This window comes from Oculina patagonica, chromosome 14 (assembly GCF_052425735.1).
Source record: "Oculina patagonica isolate OP01 chromosome 14, crgOcupat, whole genome shotgun sequence".
NCBI lineage: Eukaryota > Metazoa > Cnidaria > Anthozoa > Scleractinia > Oculinidae > Oculina > Oculina patagonica.
Window position 1 is genome coordinate 16,334,406 of NC_135771.1, and position 27,803 is coordinate 16,362,208.

Here is a 27,803-nt window from a genome sequence, read left to right on the forward strand (position 1 = left end):
TTTCAATTAATACTCGAAGTCCTGGCGGAGTCCGGTTTAATACATGCATAGTGCGTAGCCATGTTGTGTTGTGTTGTGTTGTGTTGTGTTGTATTATGTTTTTTTTTCTTTTTCAGATTTTGTTGTTCATCTGAGTCCGTATCAATTTTTTAATCCTGACCACTTGACCATCCTTAAAATCCATCCGTTTTTTGTTTAGACTTACAAATCGCCGCTTTTGCGTTGTGCCCGTACCTTTTGAATAGCTAAGAAAAACTATTATTCAGAGAAAAAAAATATATAAACCATGTACTTGTTCTGAGGTTTACTTTGATTTGACGGTAGTGATTAACATCACAAAAAATAAAATAAAAAAGATGGCTTTACATCCTGACATATTGTAAGACCAAAAAAATATTTCCTAATCGTCTTTCAAGTGTTCTGGCCCAGATAACAGTGCAACTACTTGAACCAGGGCACTTAACTTGAAAGACTTTGCCTGGAAGAAAATTGCCGAAACAAGACGTTACATGTATTTGAGAACAATGGATAGCGAATTTTACCGAGAAACAGACCAATGACCTTAAAACTTCGACACAATAAAATTTTAAACCGAAAGCGAAGGCAAATACAAATCTGTTTTTTTTTTTTACTCTATACCATATACACTTTACACATTCCATCCTTGGCTGCGAATTCTTATAATGATTCATTTTACTCGAAAATTGTAACTTAAAAAATCTGTTCGTGAAAGCCGTTAAAACCGCTCAAATTTTAAGATCAAAACTAACCAATCAAAAAAATGAGAAAGCTTCCTGAGAAATTCACAACTTTGTCGGGTATAACAAACTTCGCCAAATTTGGTTTCAAGCATGAGAGGTGCGGTTCAAATAGGCGCACTGCGACGGAATTACTGAGATAGTTGAGAAATACCATACTCAAGTTAGAGAACACGACTTAGGAGAAGAATCGTACTGCAGTCAGTGATTAGTCTTTCTCGATGTTGTTGTTGCCTTCCAGGATTTCTGTGCATTCCTTGCCTTTCTTTCCAAAAGAGAAAGAGCTTTGCTTCCTAATACTGATCCACGACAAGACAGTTCCAGAGCGACTTCTTGAGGTGCTTTGTTGACTCTCTGTGCTCGTCTTTCGGCTCCTGTCCGAGGCGCTGCTGAGCCTTCGTAAACGTGTCGTCGACAAACTGCTGGAACGTCTTCTAAACACCTCATCCACGCCGGGTCCTCTAAAAATAATCCGACGAAGAAGCACCACGATGGTTCTGCGTAGGTCTGGATTGCGGTAGGAGTACAGGAAGGGGTTCAAAGCACTGGAACTGTAATGCATCCATTTGACAAAGTGCAGCAGGCGGAAAAAGGTGGTTGATGGTGGAAGGACTCCAGGGTCAAACGTAGCAAGCATAGTTATGGTGAATAGTGGTAGCCATGCCATAATGAACAGCAGTGTTATTAGAGCCACAGTCAAAGACAGTCGAATCTAGAATAAAAACAAAAAAGCAATTTTTTTTTTAGAATTTTGTTTTGAATTAATGTCTGCGCCGCACACTTCAATCTTGAGGTATGTTCTAAGCAGGATTTAGATTATAAGGAAACTGTGCTTAAAATAAGATATTTTCTTCCTGAATTAATTCTTCACTCAGTTCTTAGTCGTCGAATTATTACGGTTTGCAAATCGGTCGACATGACAATTGAGAAAGCTTAATCTTGACATAAGCAGGAGCCCATCACTTGGCTCCTGACATAAGTTATGTTGTTATTAGCAAAAACTAATTCTCCAAAAACAGGCCGTTCTAAATCGATTCCTTAAAGTCCTTATTATGTCTTCAACCCATTTTTTATTCATTTCTACAGGAGTTAACTGGCAATGGGCATTTTGTTTTGTGTGCCCTTCCTAACACTGCTTAAATTGAAATGTTATGAAAAAATATTATATAATTTCGTCCGAATTTTCATAAAATTTCAACTTTTGCTTACTTTTGTTACTAAGAGTGGTCAACTATTTAAAGCAATCTTGGTGAAGTTTTTAGTGTTTTTTCTTTACAAGCAGATCGAGTAGGGTGTTTTTTTTTATAGGGTGGTAGAAGGGGGATCTCAATCACAAACCACGAGCCTTTTTACTTCAAATCACGAATCACATATACTTTTTAGATCGTTTCACCTATCACGTTAAAATATAAATTCAGACTGAAGAAAATGAATTTTAAATGATAGTTAATTTGCCTGGAATTTACCTTTCAATAGCCTAGTAGCAAGACTTGATTTCTCATGTGAGCTCACAGTGAGAGACAATTTCCAACAAACATATAAATCTTGCCAAGAGAATTAACGTTCCTTGGTTTTTCATAATTCGTATTTTTTGTCACTTTCGGTCCAATTCCGAAAAATGATTTATGAGCATGCTATTTATGTGCCAGCTTTATTTTATAACGCTTCAAAGGTACCATCAATTTTATAGTTCAAAGGTAATTTCACTACTTTGTATCACATTCAAACAGCACCACTGGCCCAGGTCAGAGACACTTAACGAAGGTATTTAAATGGCAACCCATTCAGGGTGGTTACTCGCGCAGAACAACAAATAGAATTTACATTGTTGAAGAAATAAACCTCACCTCTCTCTCCAAAGAACCCTTATGCGTCTGATGTTCGTTCAAAGTTCCCTTGGTCTTAGCAGCCACTAGAATGCTACAGTAAGCACTGATGATCACAACGACTGGAATGAAGAAGCACACACTTGCAGTCAGAATGGTGTACGGCATCTGCCAGGCTGTACCATACTGCAGCGGTTGGAGAGAAGCCAATACAGCAGAGAATAACCAAGCTGAGACCACTGCGATGTAAAACGTCTTCCGCTGGAGTTGGCGATGCTTGAATGGTCTTAAAATGGCGTGGGATCTCTCGATACTGATGCCTGTCAGCTGGAGAATGGAGGCGCTTCCAATAAAGATGTCTGCTGTTATGTAGAACTCATAGGCGTGGTTATTTAACTTACGGTCGTGATGATCAGAGAAGCTCATGTACATCCAAAGCGGCAACGTAACGAGTCCTACAAGAAAGTCTGCTGATGCCAGACCGATGATTAAGGTGTGTGTGACTGCCTTACGAAGCCGTTTGTTCCAAACGTACGCCGAAACGACAAGTCCATTTCCAAAGAGGATTATGACCACAAGCAAGGCATAGGAGACTAGAGATAAGTACAGTTCAGCTGAAGAGCGACTTGGCTGTAATTGTGCAGATGCTGGGTGGGTTGGTTGCAAAGTGGACTCGTTGCTTTCGAGGCTTGGAAAGTATGTGCTGGAAAATGACATTAGAATTTGACGAGTTGGATACAAAATTCCTGGAGAAATTTGGTATATTGCGGTTTTAAAAGCTCGAATTGGTTGTTGGCTTGTATTCTTGCCTGTGCTTTTCTACAACCTTTCTAGAGCTTCAGTTTGGTAGCTGCCACATCAGTTCTGCTCTATACTCCGGATGCTTTTAACGACTTTATATGGAGGGTCTGAAAGACAAATTAAAGAATGTGTATGTGTTAATTAAATAGTTAAATCGTTCCATTTTGCAATAGCATAAGCTTGTCACAATGGTTTATGCATCTGGGACACAAGTAATAAACGTTACGGCCTGCTGAAGAATGCTACAGCTTACTATGCAATAAATGAATATTAACTAAACTATTTGAATGCCTTGTTTTTGCCGCTGTGAAATATGTGATATTGAGTGTCAAACGAGCTTAGAAGGTTCTTTTTAATTCACTTTTAATGTCATGTCTTTTTCTAAAAAGGAACAATAGACGGGAAAGAGTCCATTATCGTTTAGAAACTCAGCTGTGTTCTGTTGGAAATCCGCGAATCTGATTGGTTCTCCCACTGATTTCTTTTCGCCGATAGAAAACAGTCGTGCGCGCGAGTAGCTCTTTAAGCGGTAAATTTTCTTGATTTTTGTCTTCAAAGTGCACAATATTGTAGGTTTTGGACTTCAATCCTTTAGAGTTTCTACTAAAACAATTAGACTACTCGCCCTCGTTTTCTATGAGCGATAGTCAACTCGGCTGCGCCTCGTTGACTATTTGCTCATAGAAAACTCGGGCTCGTAGTCTAATTGTTAATTAGCTAAGTTATAGTGCGTTCTACAAAAAGTAATGAGTACGTGAAGGAATGCTCTATTGTTACATATTTTCGCGGGACTTAACTTTCGCGACTTTCAAAAAATCGCGAAATTAAAGACCCACGAAAATTTATTTCAAACGTTTTCTATTGTATTGTTTATGTTAATTACGTATTTTTGGTCAAACCGCGAAAATTAAGTCCCGCGAAATATGTCCGTTCCATAAAATAAGTAACAATAAGGTAACCAATAATGTCATCTAATTATTTATATTATAGTTCTGTTTAGTGCATAATAATTGTTTCTTTCAAACTCGTGTTCCGTCTTTGCATCGTAAAATCTATTTTGCCCCCTCCGTCAACTTCAATTATGTAAGTTATAATCAAGTTCATTGATTATTCTTAATCCTAGCACTGTGCTGGCTAGACTAATTTGTCATGAGTACGAGACAAGCATATGGTGTTAAATAGTTTCTCACAGATATTGTAGCTGTTTGTAAAGAGCCACCTTTTTGTCCAAAATTGTATACAGCTAATTAATTAAACTACCTTTTCCTCGACCTTGACCTCACTGCAATTGGTTTAATCTTTTTTGAACAACGAGAGACATTTTTATATGGAAAATACAACCTGATTTGTGGCATCTGTCAAGCCACTTTACAAAGGCGTTTTATTCATTAAATTTCTCAAGCTGTTAATGATTAGCAATGTCTGGATTGAAGCCTGATGAGTCATAAAGACAACAAACGAATCCCTTGGTCTTGAATGAGGTGGCAGCTGATGGGATTGATAATTGACTTGTCCATCAGCAGTGGTACAGTTGTCTTCCTTGCCATTTTTTATGGACACCCGCGTTAGCTGTTAATTTTGATTTAGTGAAAATAGACTTACACACCGTAAATCTTTATAGAGCCACTTTCTCGCCTTAACCTTTATAATATAAACTGGCTGTATTTATGATTTGAAGTAGTCCCTCTCTATTAAGCGTCTCCCTCCCCCCCCCCCCCTTGAAAAGAAGTAAGGGCCTGTTTACATGGAGGTGGGGGACCACGGGTAGGTGAGGTAACCCGCCCAGCCGTGGTCGAAATTAGCTCGCGTTTACATGCAATCTTATCACCCCGGGGTCCCGGGGTGACCTTTTCACGAGGTTAGCACGTAACAGACAAAATTGCTCCGTTTTTTCTTTCTCTCGTTCCTTTCATTGTTTCCAGACCAGTACTGACTGGAGCCGTTGAAATGAAGGCCAAATGACATATTTTCGTGAAGTGCGCCAGTTCGTCCGATTCAGAGTCGCCTATCGCATTTCATTTTTTTTATTACGTATTCTCATTCGAACGAAGGATACAGTCAGATGTCAGTCATTGTTTTTTAGTCGAAGCGCGATACCGCCGGCCTACGGATGCTTCACCACTTTTATTCTTCAAGCATCTCGCACTGTCGTTTCACGGGCAGATGAAACTATAGGAAAAACTCGCCGGGTTTGTAGCCGTAGCTGAAGCCGTAGGTAGCCATAGGCGTGTAGTTTGTGCGAACTTCAGATTGACCATGAGTCGACCCCGGGAGGCGGGTACCCCACCGAAACGTTTACATGGCAAAACACGACCCCGGCTGGGAGGGTACCCTACCCAGCAGACCGGGCAACCCGCCTAGGCGGGTTACCCCACCATCAGTAAACGCCATCGAAAAAAAATGAGAGTTATATGGACAGGCGGGTTACCCCACCAGGCGGGTTACCTCACCTACCCGGGGTCCCCCACCTCCATGTAAACAGGCCCTAAGCCACCGATGGCTTAACAGAGCTTAAGTGGTACTCTTTCAGCCATGACATGACATTTTATTCCAAACGTTAAACGAAGTAGTAGGAAGCGATTCGTTCGGTTGAACCTAAATCACATCTCATTTGCTATCGGACGGTTAGTAAACCACTGACTCGTTGCTTGAAATGTTTACAGTTTTCAGGTTCCTGTAAGTTCTGGACTTTTCTGGTCGTTATCACAACACAAACTACCATTGATAGAAACCAGCTAATTACGACGAACTACATGTAGATGTGAATTCAGAGAAATAAACGTCCCTACCGAGCAAATATTTATTTATTTATTTTTGTTTTCGAGTACCGATGCTAAGTCGAGCTCTTCATGGCAAATGTTTGTTGCAGTGACATTTCTAACGTTTTTTTTTTTTTGCAAGACGGATTTTGTTTACCACCAGTAACACAATCGGTTTTATTGCACAATTTGTTATTGTCATGGTTCATAGTTCTTATCAACTGAAATTTGTAGAGTAAATAAGTTGTATTTGACTTTGGCAAGCGGCAGGAGAGAAACAGTAAAAAGGTCTTTATCCTATAGCATAATAATATATAAACGAGCATTTTTGCATATGGTACCTTAAAACAGAATGAGCGAAATTAATTTTAATACACCAGCTTTTCGGTAAGACGATTTCAATTTTCCTCTGATTTATTATATATGGCGATTTGAAATACATAGAATAGTTAGGAATTTTTTTACTGCACTTGAATAGCCGTCCTCTTTGTTTCTGAACTTTGGATGCCAGGGGCTAATACTTCTTTTAGACGCAACTAAATAATGCGAATTAAATAAGTGTAGTTTGTGATAATGAAATCTAACGACCAGAATACTAAGATTGCCTAATTAACAGTGGTACGGTCGACTATCACGCGTATAATATTTAACCAATTTCACTATTAGCTACTATTCCGACGAATACAATTCAGCGATTAAGACTGCTTCGCCGACTGTGTTAAGAAATTGAAAACATACGACTTAATTACGCGTCGCCTTTGGCAATCCTTTCGATTATTTAGGCAATACAACAAAAGTACAAAGTAGAACTAACACAAACCATTAGTTGCCCCGCTGAGATGACGATGGAGAATTTTTGATTCTGGCGTACCGTGCCGAAGTCTTTCGGCGATCTATGTTTTGGTTTCACCTGGCTTACGGCCAACCAAAAACACAAAGCAAATTCTCCTGAGGGTTTTTAACCTTCCTATTTATAATAAACAAAACATAAAGAAAAAAGAATGCCGTTTCATATACATTTACCTTTGGAAGTTATGATGAAACATTTTTCGTGCAGGGAAGTTCTTTACCGCTCAACATCCGATGTGTTTGGTAGCGGGCACGATGGTGAAAGTAGAACGCAGACGAGACGATTCTTTCGCGCAGGAAGCAGTACACTTCAGTTGATTGCGTCTATTCAACCTTTCTTTGTCTGAGAAAAAAATTACGGACTTATCTGTTATCACGTGTGCGCAACAAAGAGTAGCAAAAAGACTTTGCATTTTACGCAAGTGCTTTGAACGCAAATAAGTAATTTTCTAGGCAAGTGCACTCGATTTTATTATTTGTTTATCCGAGTTTTCTGCATTCAAAGAGGGAAGTGACGTTATCATGGGCTGGTGCGGTCAGGTAGCTTCATTATTGCATTGCGTGCGCGTCTATAAGTTTTTATGTTTCTGTCCCAGTTCTGCATGGCCGTCGGTCGTGACAGTTGAATGCGCTATCAAAATTTTATTACTTCTGAATCTTCACTAAAGCATCAACAACGAATGGCAGAAAATAACTTCCTTTCCAATGTTTTTCTTGCGGATTTTCCGATTTTCCGAGACGTGAAGAATAATTTTCTTTAAAGGTCTTTAAAGACAACATGATTCACTGGTCACGTGTACTCCAACTCTTTGTGCATGCCGATCACGTTTAAGCCAAGTATTTGCTTTCACGTGCACGTGGAAAATAAATTCGGAAAACACGGATGACGAATAAATTAAAACTTAAATCACGTTTTACGGGAAAATTGAAAGGCCGAAACACGCTTTACGCAAAAGTACATGAGACCCTCTTTTAGATGAAGGAACGCGGGCTCACAAAATGGCTGGAAATCGAGCCTACTGGAACAGTGGACTTTCTGTGCGCCCACAATTCAAAACATACATTGAAAAGGACCAGATAACTTCTAAAAGCTTCATTGTAGGCATGATCGGGTTCTTTGAATACTTGTTATTGAATTTTTTTAAAAAAATATAAAGCAACAGATCTCCCCTAAACATAGTAAACACGAATACATGCCTCATCGTTCGCGCGTTTTCAAAACTCGGATCAAGTGTACTGGGTCGGGCGTTGGCGAGATTCAAGACACTCACGTTACTGTTAAAATTGTGGTACCTCTCTCTACCCAGCAGTAAAAATGAGTAACGTTGAATATCCAGGATTACTTGAAAAAATGTGTAAATATATAACTGTTAACTTCGCTGTGAAGAAAGCTACGCTTTATGGCTTTATAGTGCAAAAACTGGACCTGTTTTCGAAGCATTCGCCGCTGTGAAATATTTTACAGGGAGAGTGGATGTGTGTTTAACCAAGGAAAGTAATGATAGCTGAAAATTGATCAAAATTTGAAACACTGTAAGCTTTGTAATGACGCCTATTATTAACTGATAGTTGAGATCTACAAACTTTGCCGACAGCTAAGAATTGGGCTCGAACTTTTTTACTGTTAGCTGAGAAATTGCTACAAAAATTTCGACTAATAACTGAAATTCCAGCACCCCGCGTCCAACCCTTATCTCAATGATATTGAATGCCAAAACAAGCTTAAAGATCTTTTATTCTTAATGTACTTGCAATTGTCTGTGTTGTCTGATTTCTGTTGATTCAACAATAGACGGGAGGGGTGCCATTTTCATTTGTCTGGCTGAGTAAAACAAAGCACTGTCTAGACTGATTGTGCAGGAATGTAATGCATACATAACGGAAAACAATCCACAAGTTCATTAATTTTATAATGATATTATCCTTCTGTTTGGTCTCGTTGCAAAACTATTGTTCAGTGTTAGTTTTATCGTTCAGTCTTTGCCTCGTAAAATACAATAGAACCCCGGTAACTCGAACTCGGATAACTCGAACACCTCGCTAACTCGAAGTAACTTTCATTTCCTTTAATTTGGATTTGACCCCAATTTTCAGTCATTTTTACTCGGTTAACTCGAACTCGGATAACTCGAAAACCCCGCTAACTCGAACTAAATTTCGTTTCCCTTGATCAAAATTTGGTTCAAATTTACTGGCTCGATAACTCGAATTCCACTTCTTGCAAATCGCCACGGTTGCCCAACGAACAGATCACGTATTTCACAGCCATTTTCCACTCTTAAAAATCATGTTAGAGTTTCTGACGAGATAAGTTCAATTTGCACTCAGTATTGTATAATGAAGTGCTGAAAAATCAGTAGACTATCAATTATTAACTTTGCAAATTACATAACAATCGATCCCGATTACTCGAAACCTCGCAAACTAGAACTGAAGACGACAGAAAGATGGCCACGGCCGCTTTATAAGGGGTGGCCGTTCAAAAGGGGTTTTATTTGCAGTATTATACAGACAACAGTTTTGGGACTTTAGTAACTGACCGCTTTATACGGGATGGCCGCTTAATGGGTGGCCGCTTAATAGGGGTTCGACTGTAACTACATTTCTTAAATTAATTACGGCACAATTATAGACAAAAGAGCTCGACGGGGTGGCTTTACAAAAGCTACCAAGCCTATAATAAAGTATTTATCACTACGCGTTTGTCTGAGTCAGGTGCCAGACTTTGTATGTATACTTATTTGGTGTAAATACTTTAAATCGTTGTCATGCTTTAGACTCAGCTTCAGTGTAAATGGCGTTTAGCTCAGAGGTGAGAAAGACGCCCGCATTGATTGTTTCACACTTTTTTTTTCTCACAGTAGCCTCTCTGCTCCTTGCACCCAGGAAAAGAAATGCGTACCAATGAATGTTTTGGTTAACTAACTAACGGTGGTGATGGTGGTGGTGTTTTTGTGTGTGGGGGGGGGGGGGGTGGGGGGGGGGGTGAGGTCCTGCAGTGGACTATTATCGCCATGTGAGCAGCAATATTTCTTGTTGTTCCATACATTCAACTCTCTCTAAGACGGACACCTTTAGGAATGGCTGCAACTGTCCGTCTTAGAGAGGTGTCCGCCTTGTAGAGAGTCGATGTAACATGACACCAGTAATTCTCAGATAATAAAGCTAGACCTATGCACAATTCAACAAACCTTTGACTAAAATAATAAAATGACCGTATTCGCTTGTTAAAGCAAAAGTTGAGAGCTTCTACAAATGTAATACTGTTAGGAGAAAACGACCTCTTTAGTGCCCATAAACGTAAGCAGAGAAGTAATACGTTAAAGCGACATTGCAGTTTGGGTTGGTAAACTTGGTATGCACGTATCGTTAGGGCGCTGACTAACTTTGCTTTAGGGCGATACGAAGTTTGGAAGTATTTTCACTAATAAAACATGATAAAAAACACTTCTCAAGTGTCCGTTAATGATTTCAAAGTGTCCGTTGTCCGTCTTAGAGAGGTGTCCGTTTTATATGGAGATTGATTACAGTAAAATGACTGGAAAACGGCAGGGACCATCACCAGGTGTCCGTCTTATGGAGGTATCCGTCTTATATAGGTGTCCGTTAAGAGAGAGTTGACTGTACTACGAAAAATCGCAGATAATCGCTGTCAAATCCCTCGCCTATGTTTGGCCTCACCCACTGATAGGTGTGATACATTTCCAGTAGACTCCAGATCTACTTACTTACTTCGAGAAATCGGGGGTAAAATTACAGAGAAGTACTATTCAAGGAAAACGAAAATTGGCTCGAGAAAACGGAAGTTTTGAGAAACCGAGGGTTAAAGAGAAATCGGGATTCTTTTGTAAACTCATCTGAGACGAGGTATCTGTATCTAGTATGATATCGTTCCTTTGTCACCGACAAGTTGTCTGCCTTACTTAAATAACCTGTTTTACTGCCTTCGGTTAGTTGAATACTTGTCTTTGCCTTCTGGAATATCACGGATTTTACCAGGGTTTTGAACAGCCAAAATTTATATTTGTGTCGTAAGGAAACCTAAAAATTATAGTCCATTTTTATTAGAAATTGCTGTATTAGAGCACTGGAACTGTTAACGAGCGTCTTTGGCTGCGGCGGATCACTTGGATCGAAATGGATTGCAACTTGAAAAATAAAGACTTAACTTTTTAAGTTGTTACTGCGCGTCTTCTCAAAATCGCTATTTATAGCCGTATTAGCTTGATTTCTATTCGCAAATTATATCTTCCTTTAGATGTTCAAAGAAAATGTTTTCATTGGTTTAGTTGGCTGCCACTGATTTCAGAACAGTTAAGACAAAAAATCTGTGAAATCCCCGAATCGTAGCTCCTTTAATAATGTACTTCGGAGATATTCAGTGCACAAAACTCAAAGTCCTCGTGAGCTTAAATGTATTTTATTATACTTATTTCAACTATACACAAACACTTAAAACCACAGAAATGCAAGCTTTATGTGGAGCGGTGAAACTATTGCCTACAGCCATGATTGAACATACATACTGCCTTTTTAGACATTTGCCACCGCAGAAAAAATGCATAGTATCTCTTATTCCCCTACAGTTATTTCCTAGAAAGTGAAATACATTGTGCAGGGTTGCTTCTTTCATAACTCACAAACAACAGTAGAATTTACCTTCATTTTGCATGGCCATTACTAGCTTTTGAAACTAATTGTGACATTACTACAATCTTGAGCAGACTTTTTAACTACCGATAGCTGCTTTCAATCAAGACATTTATCCACTGAAAAACAGGGAGAGCCCTCGAAACGTCTGGTGTTTCTAACTTTTACTAGCGCACATTTTGAAGTAATTTATGACTATCGTTACCTGCTTGTTTTACAAGTTCTCTACAAGCGAATGGTTAAACATTTGAAGACTACACACTACTTTGTTTGCTTCAGTTTAGCCAGCAGAGAACGATATCGTTTATTTTTTAGCGAAATTCTTTATGTTTTCATAAGGGCCCGGCGTTTTTGCCTTTTTGTTATTAAAATGCATAAAATATCTCGACTGCAAAGTAGCCCATATTAATTGGCAATCAAATGAGATCCTTCTCAGTTACAACTCATTTATCAGCAGAGATCACCTTAACATCACTTAGGTGATATTCTTTTTACAATTTAACATGTTTGCTAAAATTTAGCAATTAAAAACGTGATAGAAAATCAATTCTAATAAACTTTATGGAAAAAGAAAATCAATAGCAGTTAGTAAGCAATTTTTATGCACAACAAAATTATTGGGAAAATGATACACTCAAGGTTTAATTCTGTTACATTGGAATTGATGTAGCAAAATTTTTGAAAAACTAGACGACAGAAAAGTCTTTTGCAGAATAGTTAACTGTGATTCTAACCATTTAGAAATGTGAACCAATACACTTTGGTTTTCGTCTAAAAACAATTCTCGTCGTCTCTAGATCTGTTGGACGAACTTTTATTTTAACTTAACTTAACTTAACTTAACTTAACCTAACCTAACCTAACCTAACTAAACTTAACTTAACTTAACTTAACTTAACTTAACTTAACTTAACTTAACTTAGCTTAGCTTAGCTTAACTTAACTTAACTTAACTTAACTTAACTTAACTTAACTTAACTTAACTTAACTTAACTTAACTTAACTTAACTTAACTTAACTTAACTTAACTTAACTTAACTTAACTTAACTTAACTTAACTTAACTTAACTTAACTTAACTTAACTTAACTTAACTTTACTGTAGCATTCTTAATTTGCCACTGACATATCTTCCGATGCACTTCGTGCTGTGGCATTCCTTTGATTCTCCCAGGCTTGCATTCCGGGGGCGCCTGGCGGGTTTCCTCCGCTGGTGATAGTTTGGACGTGGTTGGGAGCATTGCGGGCGATATTACGCGGGGGCAATGGGGCCACCTGGGATGCACAACAGAACAAGCGCTTAACAGCGCTCTTAAAGTTTGGCAAGCGAAAGGCATAAAGAAAAGGGTTGATAAGAGAGTTGACGGTGATAAACACAAAATGGAAATCTCTCAGCCAGTGAATAAGCTCACAACTGCAAGCATGGCACAGATTCATGAAATAGATCATGATGCATGAGGGGATGTAACAGGACAGAAAGACGCCCAGCATGATCAAGTAGGTTTTAGTGAGCTTGTTTTCCATCTCTATAGCTCGTTGACGGGCCTTGTTCTGCTCGGATTGGCTGTCGTGCATTTGGTCCATTTGGGCGATTTGGTTTTTGGCGTATTGGAAAATACGAATGTAAGAGAAAATGAATATGAAGATGGTGCAAAACATTGTGATGTTGGCAAAGACAAAAGCGTAGGTCACAAAGCCAACGAAAAAGAAAAGAGAAGTGAAACAAATGGAAAGAATCCAGACCAAAGATGCAGCTATAGCTACCCGCTTGTAGCTAGCGTTGGCTCTGTACCAGAGAGGCTTGGTGATCGCCAGATAGCGATCAACGGTTAGCGCTGCCAAGCTCAGCAGAGACGCTGTACAGCACAGAAAGTACACAGACTGGGAAAACCATGCCGCGCTGATAGACAAACCCTGGGCCTCTCTGTAATGTGTATTTATGGACAAGGGTTCGACCAAGGCGCCAACGATAAGGTCTGTGATAGCGAGGTTGGCAATCAGAAGTGTAAATGGACTCCGGAGATTTTTGTTTGGATCGAACAGGACCGCCAAGATGACCATCAGATTTCCAGGAACAGTGGCTATCACGAAGATGATGGCTAACACCATTGTTGTTATGGATACCTCTGTTGGGGCCCAGACTCCCACGCAATGGCTCGCTCCAAGCCCCATACTTCGACTTCACTTCTAGCCTAAAATAATAAATCAATCAATCAATAAATAAATAAATAACTAACTAAATAAATAATAATATACTTAATTGAATACTTCCCGAATGGGGCATTTCAGGGCCAATGTGAGCAAACACTGAAACAAATACTGTAATTAAAAAAATCGTTACTGACAGGAGGCAGACCAGTTGGCTATATATAATACAGCTAATTCGGGAAAGGTTGTCGAAAAAAAGCACAAAAGTGCACTCGACAAGACCGAACAGTGGTCTGGGTATTCACCTGAATTTTGCATATTGGCCTAGGGGAAATGTACAAGTTTGTATTTTTGCAAGTGAATATTTTGTTTTTCCCCTTAGGAGGCCTTTTTCTGTAGCTTTTCTTTTTCTGTCGTATGTCTTTGAGTTTTGAAAATTCTTCTTAAATTCAGCTTGACAAAGAGTACCTTGTTTTCACATGTCTGAAGAGAAAGAAAACGTGCAAATTTGCGTTCGTCATGTCGCCATCTTATTAGTATTCAGCACGTGCAATAGCTTTCTACTTCTACCCATACTACCTTTCGGTCTTGTCGCGTGCACTTTTGTGCTTTTTTCCGACAACCTTTCTCGAATTAGCTGTATACGAAACGTGGAGTGGAACTCGGGATTGTCGAGAACAACACCGGCTAGTGGTCAGAACGAGATTTGAAACCGCGACCTCCAGAAAATTTGTATGTCAAACAGAGTAGGAAACCTTTGGTATTTTTTCTCGCTGCTTGTATAATTTAGCGAACAATTGTCGGAGCAAAACTCGTTAAAACAGATGTTAACTTAATTACTAAAAAGTAAAGGAATAAAAAAGGCAAAAAACAATTCAGTAACCGATGTCCTTGTATATCCTATTATTCTTCTTCAAAGAAAAAATTTTCCCATCTGTACTGCACAATTATCAATATTTTCGCGCCTAAAGTAAACCACTGTTTCATTATTCATTCGTTTTCTCTCGTAACAAAAACCCAGCTATTTCTGTGTTTTGTTCAAATCATCGATTTTCACCTTCCTACCTTGTTTAATCTTATGCAAGTAGTGGTCTCATCGACCAGATTTCCCAAAGTGTTTGGCCCAACTTCTGATGAATGAAGAATGACACTAAAAGAATATAAAATAAAATCAATTAGTTAACAATCATAACATAAAAGCTTAGAAATTGCGAGTCCATAAAGGGCACTAGTCTCTTATTGGGAGATTACATCTAATGTATACATACACCTTATTCGATGGTTTAACATATAATATGCGCGGATATTTTGCAAGTTGCGTAGTATTAGTATACGAGCAACGAGGGATTTATTATTCCACCAATTTTTCTACTTAGTTTGGGCCCGTATTCCGTAAGTTTGTCCGCCCGTATTTTTTCCCTGTTCTATTGTGTAATAACGTGGCATATTTTGCGCGTTCGTTTGCCCTAATATGGTAAAATGGCGCAATAGTGGAATAATAAAGACCTAATTATTCGGGGTTTTTTCAAGTAAAAGCAGTATGAAGCGACCAGGAGTATTTCTACTTCCCACGAATAGGAGGATGCTAGTCCATCGTAGCGCTACCGCCAGCGTTAATTGCCCGTACCCATTTATACACCTGGGTGGAGACATACACTTTGAAACAAAATTTTTTTTGCCCAAGAACACAACACAATGAACTAAGCCAGGGCTAAATACATTAGTTATTATTAAGGTGTTGTGAGGCTAATATTATTTTTAGAACTGAGTATCTTAATTTCAGTTCATGATTAGCGTGCGTAGCAGTCGCTTGTATACTTTTTGAGCGCGAGTTTGGAAAACGCGAAAGGCGCGAGATGGCCACGCAAGGGAAAAAGTGGGAAGGCGCCTTATTATTTTTCCCTTGCGTGGCCGTCTCCTGCCTTTCGCGTTTTCCAAACACGCACGCAAAACTACACAGGCGCCTGCCACGCAGGATAGTTCATGATTATTAATTGTTTATAAGACTGTTTCCGCTGAACGTAAACATTCGAGCAACAAAGGCAAAAATTAAGTTACAGTAAAGAAAAACCTCATAGCATGCTAACATTTTGAATACAGTTAAGAAAAACTTATCGAAACGTTAGCTCTCAAGCTAACTTCTCAAGAGAAAATTTAATTAAAACGAACGTTTCACGTCTGTTCAAAACAAAATAACACGCGTGTTAAGCATTTTTAGGAGGTTTGACACTACCTTTCGCGGGAATTCTTGATTTTTCAATTGCGGGGTCACTGAGAAATGAATTAAAGTGACATGTTTCAAATAGCTTAAAACGTCCGTAGCGCGTCCAAGCTGGCTATAGGTAGAGAGCAAAAATAGTTCCACTATATTGTAACCATTGCGGGGAGGGGTCAGTGACTTGTTGACCTCAGAAAATTTATACTTAGGCCTCTGAATAGCTTGACCTCGGGAGCTAAAATGCGGCTGAAACTGTTACACTGCGCGTTTAAAAATTTATCGACTTAAATTAAGAAAGATTTAAATTGCAAGCATCCATGAAAGTTATTATGTGCAAAACCGTCCAGCATAACATCATAATACTACAGTCCCCTTTGGTCTTAACAGAGTAATCTCTCGCATCACTCAAGTCACCCCAGGTCACCACAAGTCACCCCAAATCAAGCAACCCCAGGCCTCTCCCCTCCAACAACCCCCGTCCCCCCCCCCCCCATCCCCTTTCCTCCCACAGAAAACAGCTGTGAAGAAGTCCTTTAGTCTTGAAGAATTTGGTTGTACATTACGCAATACTTATGAGTTGATAATTTTTCTTTATTTTCCTCAACTGTCTCCTTGACAACGTATCGGGCTCACGAGGTAGAATAAGCTTTTGATCACTTTTCAGCGTTACCTACCACGTTTTTTGGCTTTTGGTTAGATGTATGTTCTTAAGACGTAAAGGACTTCAATCCTTTCAAAGTGATTTCAACCAAGAACTGTTAAGTTTGAGGCGAAGCAAAAAGAAAAAAGAATTTGATGTTGCTGTAGACCACTTAGTAACCGAAACAAGAAACATATGTTTTTTTTTCTCCTTTTTCATTGTAATGCCTTAAGTAGTTTAAATAACAAACACTTCTAATTTATTTCCGCCTGTATTTGCGGCATCCGCGTGCATCGGAAATTGTTAGATCTTTCAATGAGTGCATTCATCTTTGACAAATTGAAGAGTTTCAATATACATTTTTGCAAATATAACACACTAAAGATGATGTTTTCGTTTTGAGAATGTTCTTGCCATAAAAAGTTATTGCGAGTGCAAAATTTCAAAGAAACATTTGAGACTTCTAACGAAAATGACGGAAAGAATAATGCAGAGACTAGTCTCTGGTCAGAGTGAAATTTCTTTTTCGTTGGCACCTCTAAAGGCAAAAGATCTAAATCGCAAGCAATTAAAGATTCATTATTAAGTCAAGATAAATCAAATTTTAAATTGGTTCTCTTCTTTTTTGACAGATATTAACGCGATAAGCTATTGCCAAAAAAATATAACTTTGGTGTTATCCTCAGTCCTACGCAAACGCGCGGAATCAGTATAAGCCGGTTTTTGTCTGTATTAATGGAAGCTATTTCTCAAGGCCTGAGGAAGGACTGTATTTTATGAAACTTTGATCATGACAAAGTATAAATTGGACCGATAAGCTAGGAAAATTTTCGTCAGGAATGGGAGTGACTTTATACAGCGAAAACCCAAATCTAAAGTGCGAAAAGAAATGATGAAACAAGCACTTACTAACTAGAGGTGTTGTGAAAAATAATATATATATATTTTTCATGATTAGACACAATTGAATTTGCTTCTTTCATTTCGAGATCAAATTATCACATCTGTTGCTGTAAAGCGAAGTGGCTTCGCGCAAACCAATAAATTAGACTTTAATTTGCGCTGTTCATGTTCTATCCCAGATTATCCGGCTCTTTTGATAAGGGTTTTGAGAATAGGAGTGTTCTGTCATCTTCGCGAAGGCTTCTTTTGTCATTTTAGTAAGATAAAGTTTCACAATGCGTGGAGGATATTTTCTAGTAAGTTAAATCGCAGGAAAATTGAGTCTCTGTCACTGCTACAAGAACGTTCTTCAATGCTTGCTTGAAGTTGTTTCTATTTTTGCAATTATGCCTTAATTTTTCTTCTAATGAAAATCGTACGCTTTTCCCTAATAACTATTATAAAGTATTTTTTTTTTAATTTCAATGCGTCTTATTAATAATATTCATATTAAGAGGCCAGAACTTGTATTTCTCAATTTTTTTCTATGGTTGACGGGTTTTATTTTCCAGGAAAAGTACCGTCGATAAAACTTGCCATGCTTTTCACATTTCGAGCAATTTAAACAATCATTTCGATGCCTGATAACATCATACATCTCTCCATCGAAATGAAACACAGAAATCAAGTGGAGCTTTTGTAGAAGATATTTACAACTTACGAAAGTCGGTTATCCCGTTTTCTTTCAATATATAAAGCATGCATGCAACCTATCACTTATTTCAAAATGTATTATCGTCCTACCTTATTTTTTTTCCCACTGACTCCAGTAGAAGTTGCTCACTCTAGATACAGCGTTGAATTGTGACTTTCCTTTGGGAGCTCTGAATTTCGTCTGACTAATGCAGTTTCTTAAATCGAGCAGTTTTCAAAAGGCCTTTCAAGAAAGTAAGGGCCAATAACCGTTATGTTATGTAAATTCACCTAGGAGACCACAGTAAACATTTTTTTGTGGACTGATGAAACAGAGTCGGTTCTAAATACCTTGCACATTTTGAGGAAATGTTGGCATCCGTCATTTTGTTCTTAATGAATCTCTTTGAGTTATTTCAAAAGCAATAAAATTGGATTTATATTATCATTAGTATCCTTGGAGACCAAATACTCTCCAGTTTTTGAAGAAATGTTCATATCCGTAATTTTTGTTCTGAATTCGAACTACGTGCTAACTGCATCCTACGCGCTGTTTTGCAGTTGATAGGAAAATAAACTCAATAAATAGGAAAATATAGTCGCCCACTCTTAAAGAGCCAGCAAAAATTGGTCGGATTATGAAATTTCCATTTGTAATCTCACGAAATCATTCAGAATTGTTAAGATGAAAATATGAGCATCAATAAACAAAATAAAAGTAATAAATTGTTATCTATTCGAATCAGAGAAAAACAGACCAACAAGCCATCAATTGACACAATACAAAGACAGCTGCGTGCCACTAAAGTTCATGATCACCACGAAATGCTGGAAATGAAATAAAATCATCTGAAAAAAAAAATGAAAATCGATCTTATAACTTTCCGCACCGTTACGAGAAATTTAATTTATACGGTAATCCTTTTAGAATTAACGGCTTATAATTATCTGATTTTAAGTGTCATTATTTAGAAAAACAAAGGTATTAATGGAATAAAGCCTTCGACACCTGTCGGTCAGAAATTTTATTTGTTGTTCACCTCAGCTAGGAAAACATTTGTGGACCACGCTGAAATTAATCACTGAACACTTAAACCAAAAAGTAATTGAACAACTAGCAGGTTTGAAGTTGTTGGGTATTTTTCAAGATGGAATAACTCAGTGCATTAAAAAATATGTAATAATCGAGTAAATAAAACTATAATTATTGTAAATTAAGTCTGTTGAACTTCCCATTCGATGCAGTAATATTAAAATGGATTATTCTGCCCGAATTGGCAAAAACTCACTGCACGTATTGAGAAAAATTCTCTAATTTCCTCGATCCAAAATAAATTTTCTAATTCTTGGTTGTGGGGACTTTACTTGTATATGTCTGGTCGATTTTCTCCATCAAAAGTATACGTAATCGTCTTCCCTTCGATTCTATACATACATATCTCCAAATTAATGTTAGGGACAATAATATTAATAGAGAATGGTAAGGCAAGTTGAAAAAGTGGAAAGTAATGGTGTCTAACGGAAGATATATATTACAAGAAATTAATTGAATTGAATGATTTGATTTTGCAGATAAAATTCAAATTCAAAGATGTGAGAAAAATTGTTCAAAAAGATGTTTTTTCTGGGCGTGATATTGGCGGCCTAGACGACAGAGAATGAATACAGTACAAAAACCTTAAAAATTAAATAAAATGTACATACAATTTGTGTTAATTTTATCTTTTTTTACAACTATAACGTTCATTCGCAGTAATATTTCCATAAAACCACAGAATTTCTCTAAATATTGGAAAAAGAAACCAGTATGATCGATGAACAAATCATCTGTTGATATATATACAAAAATTACTTTTCGTGGAAATTTTTCCTTGGGTGAAATATATCAAGGCAAGATTTTCCTGCTTTATTTGCCGTCTTAGGAATTTGTTGGAAGAGAAAAATCGAATATTCTACGAAACAATCGCTAAGTCTTGGTTCAACTTCCTTTAAAATTGTACTATAATTCTTGCAATTTTCAGCGAATGTCGAAATTTGAAATTTAAGTTAATTGTATTTCACAGAACAAACGTTTCATTTGTTCCACAAAATTACATAAAACAAATAAACTCACTTTTGTCGTTTTGCCATGAAAACATCGCATGAGCAGCCTTTCTGTCTTGAAACCGTTGCGAGTATATTTTTAAAAATAAATTTCCAGTTTTCGTTTTCTTGCTAACTGAACGTGAGCTTGGGGCGAGTTGAAAATTGTCCGAGGTAATGATAAAATCAAGCGGAGGCCAATATTTTCTATTAATGGCTGGTAAATGAAACGTTTATTTAATAGTATATCAATAATTACAATATTAACAGTGCTTAATTAGTGAGCTAAACTATCCTGGTGTCATACAATTTTTGTTGTTGGAGGACTCACTTATGGCCTCCAGAAAATCTGCCATAGCAACCGAAGGATTTGAATTGATTTTCGATTGGTCTTAATTAACGAAGATCGATCGGCAGAAGATTAATAGTTTCCTGCTATTTTCGAAAATGGCCGAGGATAACGAAAACTGTGTTACTTTATCTGAAGAATTAAAAAAAAAAAACTACAGTCAACCCTAAGTTAAGTCACCCTCGGGAAATTGCCAACTGACTGCTTAATGTAGGTTGTCAGCTTAATAGAGGTGGTCTTAAATTCAGTGTGTGTTGTTCCAAAAACTGAGCTAGAATGCAAAATTGGTCAGATGATGTACAATTTATTGCTGGTAAAAGCAAAAGAAACGCTTAAGCATGATTAACTAAGTAATTTAATGTTCAAGGAAGTTTATGCCTGGCTATCAGTCAGTTTTTATAGCATTGTTCACAGCGCAAGCTTCCTTGTTGTAAGCCACATTCACTTATCAACATTTTGCCATCTCATTCAACACGAAACGAAAAAACCAATCATGATTGTTTGTGATTAACGGCTGCGTGGCTTGATTTCGTGAAACTGGATATCCTTTGCTTGTTGGCGTGTCAAAATATTACATTGGAATCTAACAAGGTGACCGTGTAATACAGGTAAAATAAAATAAAATAATAATAAAAATAATAATAAAACTAGTCAATTCGGAAGTCTAAACAGTAAACCCGTCCGCTTTAATAGAGGTGACCCTCTTAACAAAGGTCTAAATTTGCAGTTTATATGCTAAGAGATTTCCAGGAGATGATAAGTGACTGCTTAAAGGAGCAGTATCATGAGCATCGCTTCGAAAAGTCGAAATTCAAAAGAAATATTTACATTATTGGAAACCTAAAAATAATGGTCTAGCTTTGTTAAAAACGACTATCACAGTCCACTAAAGTAACAAAAGCTGAGGGGTATTATCATTAGTTATACAGGCATGAGATTTCAATCAAAAACTGCCCACATGTCTTGGATAAATCATTAAAAACTAAGTACACTTTTCTCTCTTTTAAATGATTCACTTAATATATTTATATTGGTGTTCTAGGTGCATTTTGTGTATGAGCGAAGCTATTTAGAGGCTCTCAATGGGGTGGTGGCTTTTACGGTTAACGGTTAAAATTTTGGCTTTTTTACGGCTAACGGTTGATTTATTTCCATAACGGTTAACAGAAGTTAAAGTTAATTTTCATTGTTTTAAAAAGTTAAAAATTAATTTCCATTATAAAAAAACATATTTTAGGTCTCAGGGCCATTCTGGGACGATGAAGTGAACTAGTTTGGTTTATTTATAATTACTGACCGATTTTTTACGGTTAACATATTTTACGGCTAACGGTTAAAATTTTCCAATTTTTACGCCTAACGGCTAAATTTTTGGCCGTTTTACGGCTAACGGTTAACCCCATTGAGACCCTCTATTTAGTCATAATTTTATCTCCGTTATGGCCACAAATGCATCAAAATCCCCATGATACTGCCCCTTTAACAAGGTTTGACTGTAAGATGAAGCTAAATTTCCCGAAACAACTTGGATAATATAAAGTGTAATGAACAATTCTACGCTTAATTTTTAACAATTAAATTAGAAAAAAACTAACAAAATCCACAGAAACCAAATTGTACTGATAGATCAAAATCTGGCTTAGTCTCACTGAAATTACGGTCTTTGCTTTTAATACTTTTATTCAATGTCCCCTTCGTCTTCCATTTTAAATTTCTTCAAGGAAAGCTCCTCAATTTCTCTCTTTTCCATGCGAAATAGCGTCCAGTCCGGCAAGCTTTTCGCTCCCAGCTTATTGTAGAAACTCATCGTTCGTTTTGAGAAAGGCGACACCCACTGCATACGGCAACAGTCACGTGACTTGGCAATCTAAAGGGAAAATAGTCAGAGTTGAGGATAATTAATAACGGTTATTAAATAAGTTAGATGGTAAACAATAATTGGAAATATATCATGCGAGATGGTGCTTGCTGAGGTTAACTAAATTTCTTCTTGTACATGTTTATCTTGTGATAACTGATTAGACAATAAAACTAGTACAGAAAGTAGGCGCTACATAAAAAAAAATCCAAATAAAATCACCAAGCTGAAACATGGTGTTTTTTTTTCTTTTAATTATAAGCTTTTAGACTCTATTTGTTTTGTGTAGTTTATGATTTATAGTTTGGATTCGCCGTTGTTTGTTTGCTTGTTTTAAAAATTTAATTAACGCCTGCGGGGAATACGGAAGATTTCTTCCTGCCATGCAAAGTTTGGTAGAATGCGACAATGGGCAAGAGAAATTCCGATTTACATGTCCACTTGTAAAAACCAACAGAGAAACGAACAAACAAGAAAAACGAATTGTTTCAAAAAGAGTTTTCGGTAAAATAAATTGATATAACAGCTTATCAAGTGCCCTTCCAGTGCCTAAGTGATTTAGTGAAAAGTAATGGGTGGGCAAAAGGTGGCCTTTATAAAATTGTTAATTAGTTTTTCAACAGCTAGAATTACTTATAAACTTAGTTCGTTTTGGTGCTGCATTTACTACGAATATGTATGGTGATTGGTTTAAGCAACTTGCTAACGAGGGTCTGGACGGGGGTGAAGTTATCAGTTAAATTCTCAGCGATTTCAAAGCTATCAGTTAAAACTTCAGTCCATTTCTCAGCTATTAGTGAATTCTGCAGATTTCAAATTTCAGCTATCAGTAAAAAAGCGTCATTTCTCAGCTGACAGTTACAATTTTTACCTATACTCAGCTATTATTTAAACCCCATCCAGACCCTTCTTAACATAGTCTTGTTTTCCTTAAGCCTTGTCTTACGATAAGTCATAGTCACCTTCGCCATGGTAGTCATTAATGAACTTCCAATGCCTTGACCTGATTTATAAAATTGAAAATGAACTTATTAATGCTTCAAGCCGTTGAAAAATAACGCAAGTATAAATCAACGATTAGCATTGAGATTAAATGGCAAACACGTTTTCTCATGTGATTATTGTTCTGGACTCCGGATCGTGGGATACGACTTTGGTACCAGGGAAATTAAGAAACTTTGCTTCCACAGTGTCTCTCTCCACGTGCACCCAGGAATATAAATGGGTACAGGCAAATTTGATGCCGGGGCAACCCAGCCATGGACTAGCTTCCCATCCAGGGATGAAAGCGGAGATTAGTGCCAGCCTGATGGGCCTAAACTCAAATAAAATTGTTACGTTAGCAGCTAGGTGTCAAGTGGAACGAAGGTTCTGTCCCTTCCTTTAACCACTTTTTCCCTTCCTCTTTTAAAATGCTGATCTATCTTAGCTCACCTCTTGCGGCAGGAATTACAAAGAGGTCCTCCACGTAAAGTACGGGACCCTCCCATGTGGAGTAAGTGAAGTAGTAGATGGCAACTCCTAGCACCTCTGTATTCTGTTGTACTGCCATCTTTTTTCTTAGCAGATGAGCACCGCTTTCTGCAAAGAGAAAAAGAACAGCTATGTCAATGTTTTCTTACCCTACCAGCGATCAAAATTCAGCCGAGCAGAAATAGTGTAAAAGGAAACGCAAATTATCTTCTTTACCTTCATCTTCATCTTTTCGAATGTCCTCAGCAACAACACAATGGAACAAGGGATTTTTACCAAATCCGTCACGAAGAAGCTCTAGAACGGAACACGCTGCGTTAGGCCAAATACACAAGTAAAACTTGTGTGAAGATTTTTTGGTGTGCTAAAAACCTATATTAATTGGAAACAGCTGTCTAGCTAAAACGAAGTGTGGTGTATTGTCCTTACACATAATTTAAGGCAATATAAATTGAAGCAAATTTTACTAATGAGCCTCTAAAATTACCTCTGTAGAAATACAGGTGGACACAAAGCGGATCATGTGCCAAAAAAACCGGACTACCTTTGTGAAAAACGAAATTCATGAATCTATAATTGATAAGTTTTACGGACTGTGTATTTACAAACAAATGAGCAAGATAATCACAGCATAGACGCTCAGGGTGAGTCTCAGCGAGTGTAAATGAAAATGGTGAGTACTTCTCAAGGTCTTACTTTACCTTTTTCTCCAATCTTCAGTTTGTCAGTCTTTCCTAGGTACTCTGCAAGGCCCTGAAAATAAATAAATTAACATGACCGCTGTTAACAACTAGCTCGACAATGAATCAAAATGCCACGTTCGCGACATAATATGGTTGAAAACTGTGTAGCACCAATTTAAGGAAGTCAGTTGGAATTTTTTTTTTTTAAAGCCGCTAAAAATGTTACAACATCCATACTTTTCGGGACTGCTATCCCTTCTTCAGTGGAAATAAGATTTACCGCCGTATCGGAGACTTTAAAAGCAGGAGTATGTAAGCTAATTTAGAAGTAATGTTAGACTGGAATTTAGTTTCATTAGATATAATTAAGAATGTCTCTACTTTTTCGTTTATTTTTTAAATTAAAAGTGAAAATCTTTTTATAACGATTGTCCATGCATAGCTTCAATGACTATGATAGGTCGGTTGCTTTGCCAGTAGGAAATAAAAATACGCGAATTAAAGAGTCAAAGCCCTTGCGTGTAGTATCACCAGAAGGATTTATGTAAAAAACAACGCGGTTGGCGCTAGAGGTCGCTGACTCAGCCTTTATAGATCTCAGTCGCTTACTGAACATTCATCACTACTTTTCGCTGCTTTTCTTCCCTTTTCCGAGGTTATTCATCATAATTGTCCATCTCTTCTTTTATTGAAGAATTGTGCTCCGAGATCAATACTGTGTGATTCTGTTTGAAGACTCAGATTTTTCTTTGTCCCGCGCTCGTAATAACAGAAAACGGCATCTTTCTCACATTTGCACCTTGAGAATAAATGGCTAACTCGCCACGAGTCTCTCAGTGGTAAGAGTATCCGATTTGTGTGCGGAATGTCATGGCCGAATTTGATACCTGTCGGCGACCACTTAGATTTGTCGCATGTTCAGAACAACAGAAAATTACGTACTTCTTTCTCAAAAATTACCATCAGTTCCTGAATTCTCGGTGTAAACCGCGTCTCTTCATCAGCAACCACTTAGATTTTTTAAAAGTATCATTGTAGCTCGATATAATGTATGGAAACAAAAAGAAATATGTAGCACCGCAGTGTTCATGTGAAAAGATAAAGGCCACCGACCCAATTTGAGGAAAATTATTCTTGTAATTTAGAAAAAGAGAATGGCGAGAAATGCCTTGAAAAGGAAAATGAACGGAAAAAGTTTGGAAAAAAAACAAGAGATTTTTTCGAATATTTTTAAATCTCTACTCGAGCTTTCTTACATTCCCTACATTGCCGTTTATTTTGAAGGAAAAATCTTCCGTTAGTTACGTAATCCTGGGAAAAATCAAGTAAACTCGATTCACAGAAAGAGCAATTAGCTTTCATTTTCGATAATCAAAAGTTGAATAATATGAAGTTCACAAAGCGCTCAGGCTAAAATGTTACTGAGTAATGTTTATTGTTGAAGATAATTATAAATAAACACAAACAAATACATCCTCGAATATTCTTGATAAATTTAAAAGCAATGAAAAGACCTAACATGCTACGGAACTTATGCATCAATTCATTTTCTGAGGAAAGAAAAAGTGGCAATGAATCATCCTTACCTTGATCATTTTTGCTATGGCCGGCACGTCCGATTTGCTCGCTTTTCGGGTTCTGAAATGGAAATTTAACAACGGAGCAGTCTCAGGCATACAAGAAGTTGTGTCAGCCATGATTATTTTTCTGTTTATCTCGAATAAGCCGCTATCGATTCTCTTCCATACCTTAGATCTAAAAAGCTATTCGGTCCTAACTAGATTGTGATTGGGTGGTTGTACAATGACGCAATAGTTTCTAAAATCATGCTTTGTGCACGTGATTTGCATGAATTTAGTACCCGGCCGCTGCTACTAGTATGCATGTGTCCACACACAGCTCTTTCTAGACTCGCCAGATTCGGATACCATTTCAAAGTGACGACACAAGGTGATCTTGTTCTAAAGTAGTTTCTCTTTCATTATTTTAGTTTTCTTTAATTTTACTTGCATAGTTTTAGTGGGACTCAAGATTTTCTCATTGGCTCAAATACTCCTATGTGAATATATCTTCCGATTTGGCCTAAAAACATAAGTAAACTGGTTTACACCTCAATGGCTTTGTCTCAATTATTGTGATCCCTGCATAAACTGGTTAAACTTTTGGGAAAAGCGCTTTATGGTAAAGCGGAGCGCAATAAGCGAATGCACAGTCGAGATGGGCAACCTCGTTCCTGGGGTCTCTTTTCTTCTCCGAGGCCGGGAAAAGGAGACCCTGGGAACAGAACGAGCCTGTCTCCTCAAATACACCCAACAGCATATCCAAAAAGACAAAGGATGAACATGGCGAGGGAAGAAACCCAGCCGACGCTAGAGACAAACTTGAAGATAATCCCGGAGTCCTCGCTTCTGAGGCTTGGTTTGATTTGAAAAGCACTGGCCGGGCACCGCTAACGAGAACTTGTCCTCAAATAAACACAAGAAATCCAAAATCACAGAAAAAAAGAACCACAACATCAAGAAGGACTTGAGAAAGTTGAGCTGGGCATTGAAACTGTGAAATAAAATATTGCTTATAACAGCAGCGAGCCAAAAAGGCTGTGGTAGCGAAATTAAAATACAACCAGAGTTTGAAGTGATATCCCATTGAATCATAGATTTTGTCGATAGTGCGCTTCAAAGGGCAGTCAAGACGAAGGAACTACTAAGGCAAATGAACAACGCCTAACCAGAAGGCAAGTGCTTTTTGCCCGACTTGCAAGCGAGCCAATTAAAAGCCGCGAACGGCAAATGCTTCAACGTGATTGGCTACTGGTTCGCGGAAAAGCCATTCTTAAAATATCCTACTCGCGAAAGATATATCTCAAGGCCCAATACCGGAGATGTAGACTTCTAACTCATGAACTTCTGGTAGTATTGCTTCTTGTGACAACTCCTCGAAACTTTTCGCAAAGCTAAGTTTTCAGAGGGACCTGAAAGGGGTTGGGGGGAGGGGGGTTGTAAAAAAACCCATTTCCCAGCCTATTGTTTCCCCGATTTGCCAAATCCCGGTCCGTATGTTATGCCCAGTCCCAGTGACCGAAATCTCATTTTCCCAGTTAAGGTTTGCCCAAAATCCCAGTTCCCATTTACCCCC

The 27,803-nt window shown here is 37.8% G+C and overlaps 2 protein-coding genes across 3 annotated transcripts; both read right to left on the reverse strand.

Annotated features, from left to right (window-relative positions):
* Nucleotides 1-844: 844 nt before the first annotated feature.
* On the reverse strand, nt 845-7,276 carry LOC144638639 (D(5)-like dopamine receptor). Of its 2 annotated transcripts, none has more exons than XM_078497853.1 (3): nt 7,168-7,276; nt 2,606-3,492; nt 845-1,470 (listed from the first exon to the last, which is right to left on the reverse strand). In XM_078497853.1, exons 2-3 carry the CDS (start codon nt 3,299-3,301, stop codon nt 967-969), a joined length of 1,200 nt encoding a protein of 399 aa, XP_078353979.1. In that variant the 5' UTR covers nt 3,302-3,492; nt 7,168-7,276; the 3' UTR covers nt 845-966. The 2 variants fall into 2 exon arrangements, with proteins under 2 accessions (XP_078353979.1, XP_078353980.1); XM_078497854.1 differs by lacking the exon at nt 7,168-7,276 and adding an exon at nt 6,965-7,037.
* A 5,476-nt stretch (nt 7,277-12,752) lies between these two features.
* Nucleotides 12,753-13,814, reverse strand: LOC144638995 (adrenocorticotropic hormone receptor-like). Its single transcript, XM_078498264.1, has one exon. The coding sequence runs from the start codon at nt 13,812-13,814 to the stop codon at nt 12,753-12,755; it is 1,062 nt and encodes a 353-aa protein (XP_078354390.1).
* Nucleotides 13,815-27,803: the final 13,989 nt, after the last annotated feature.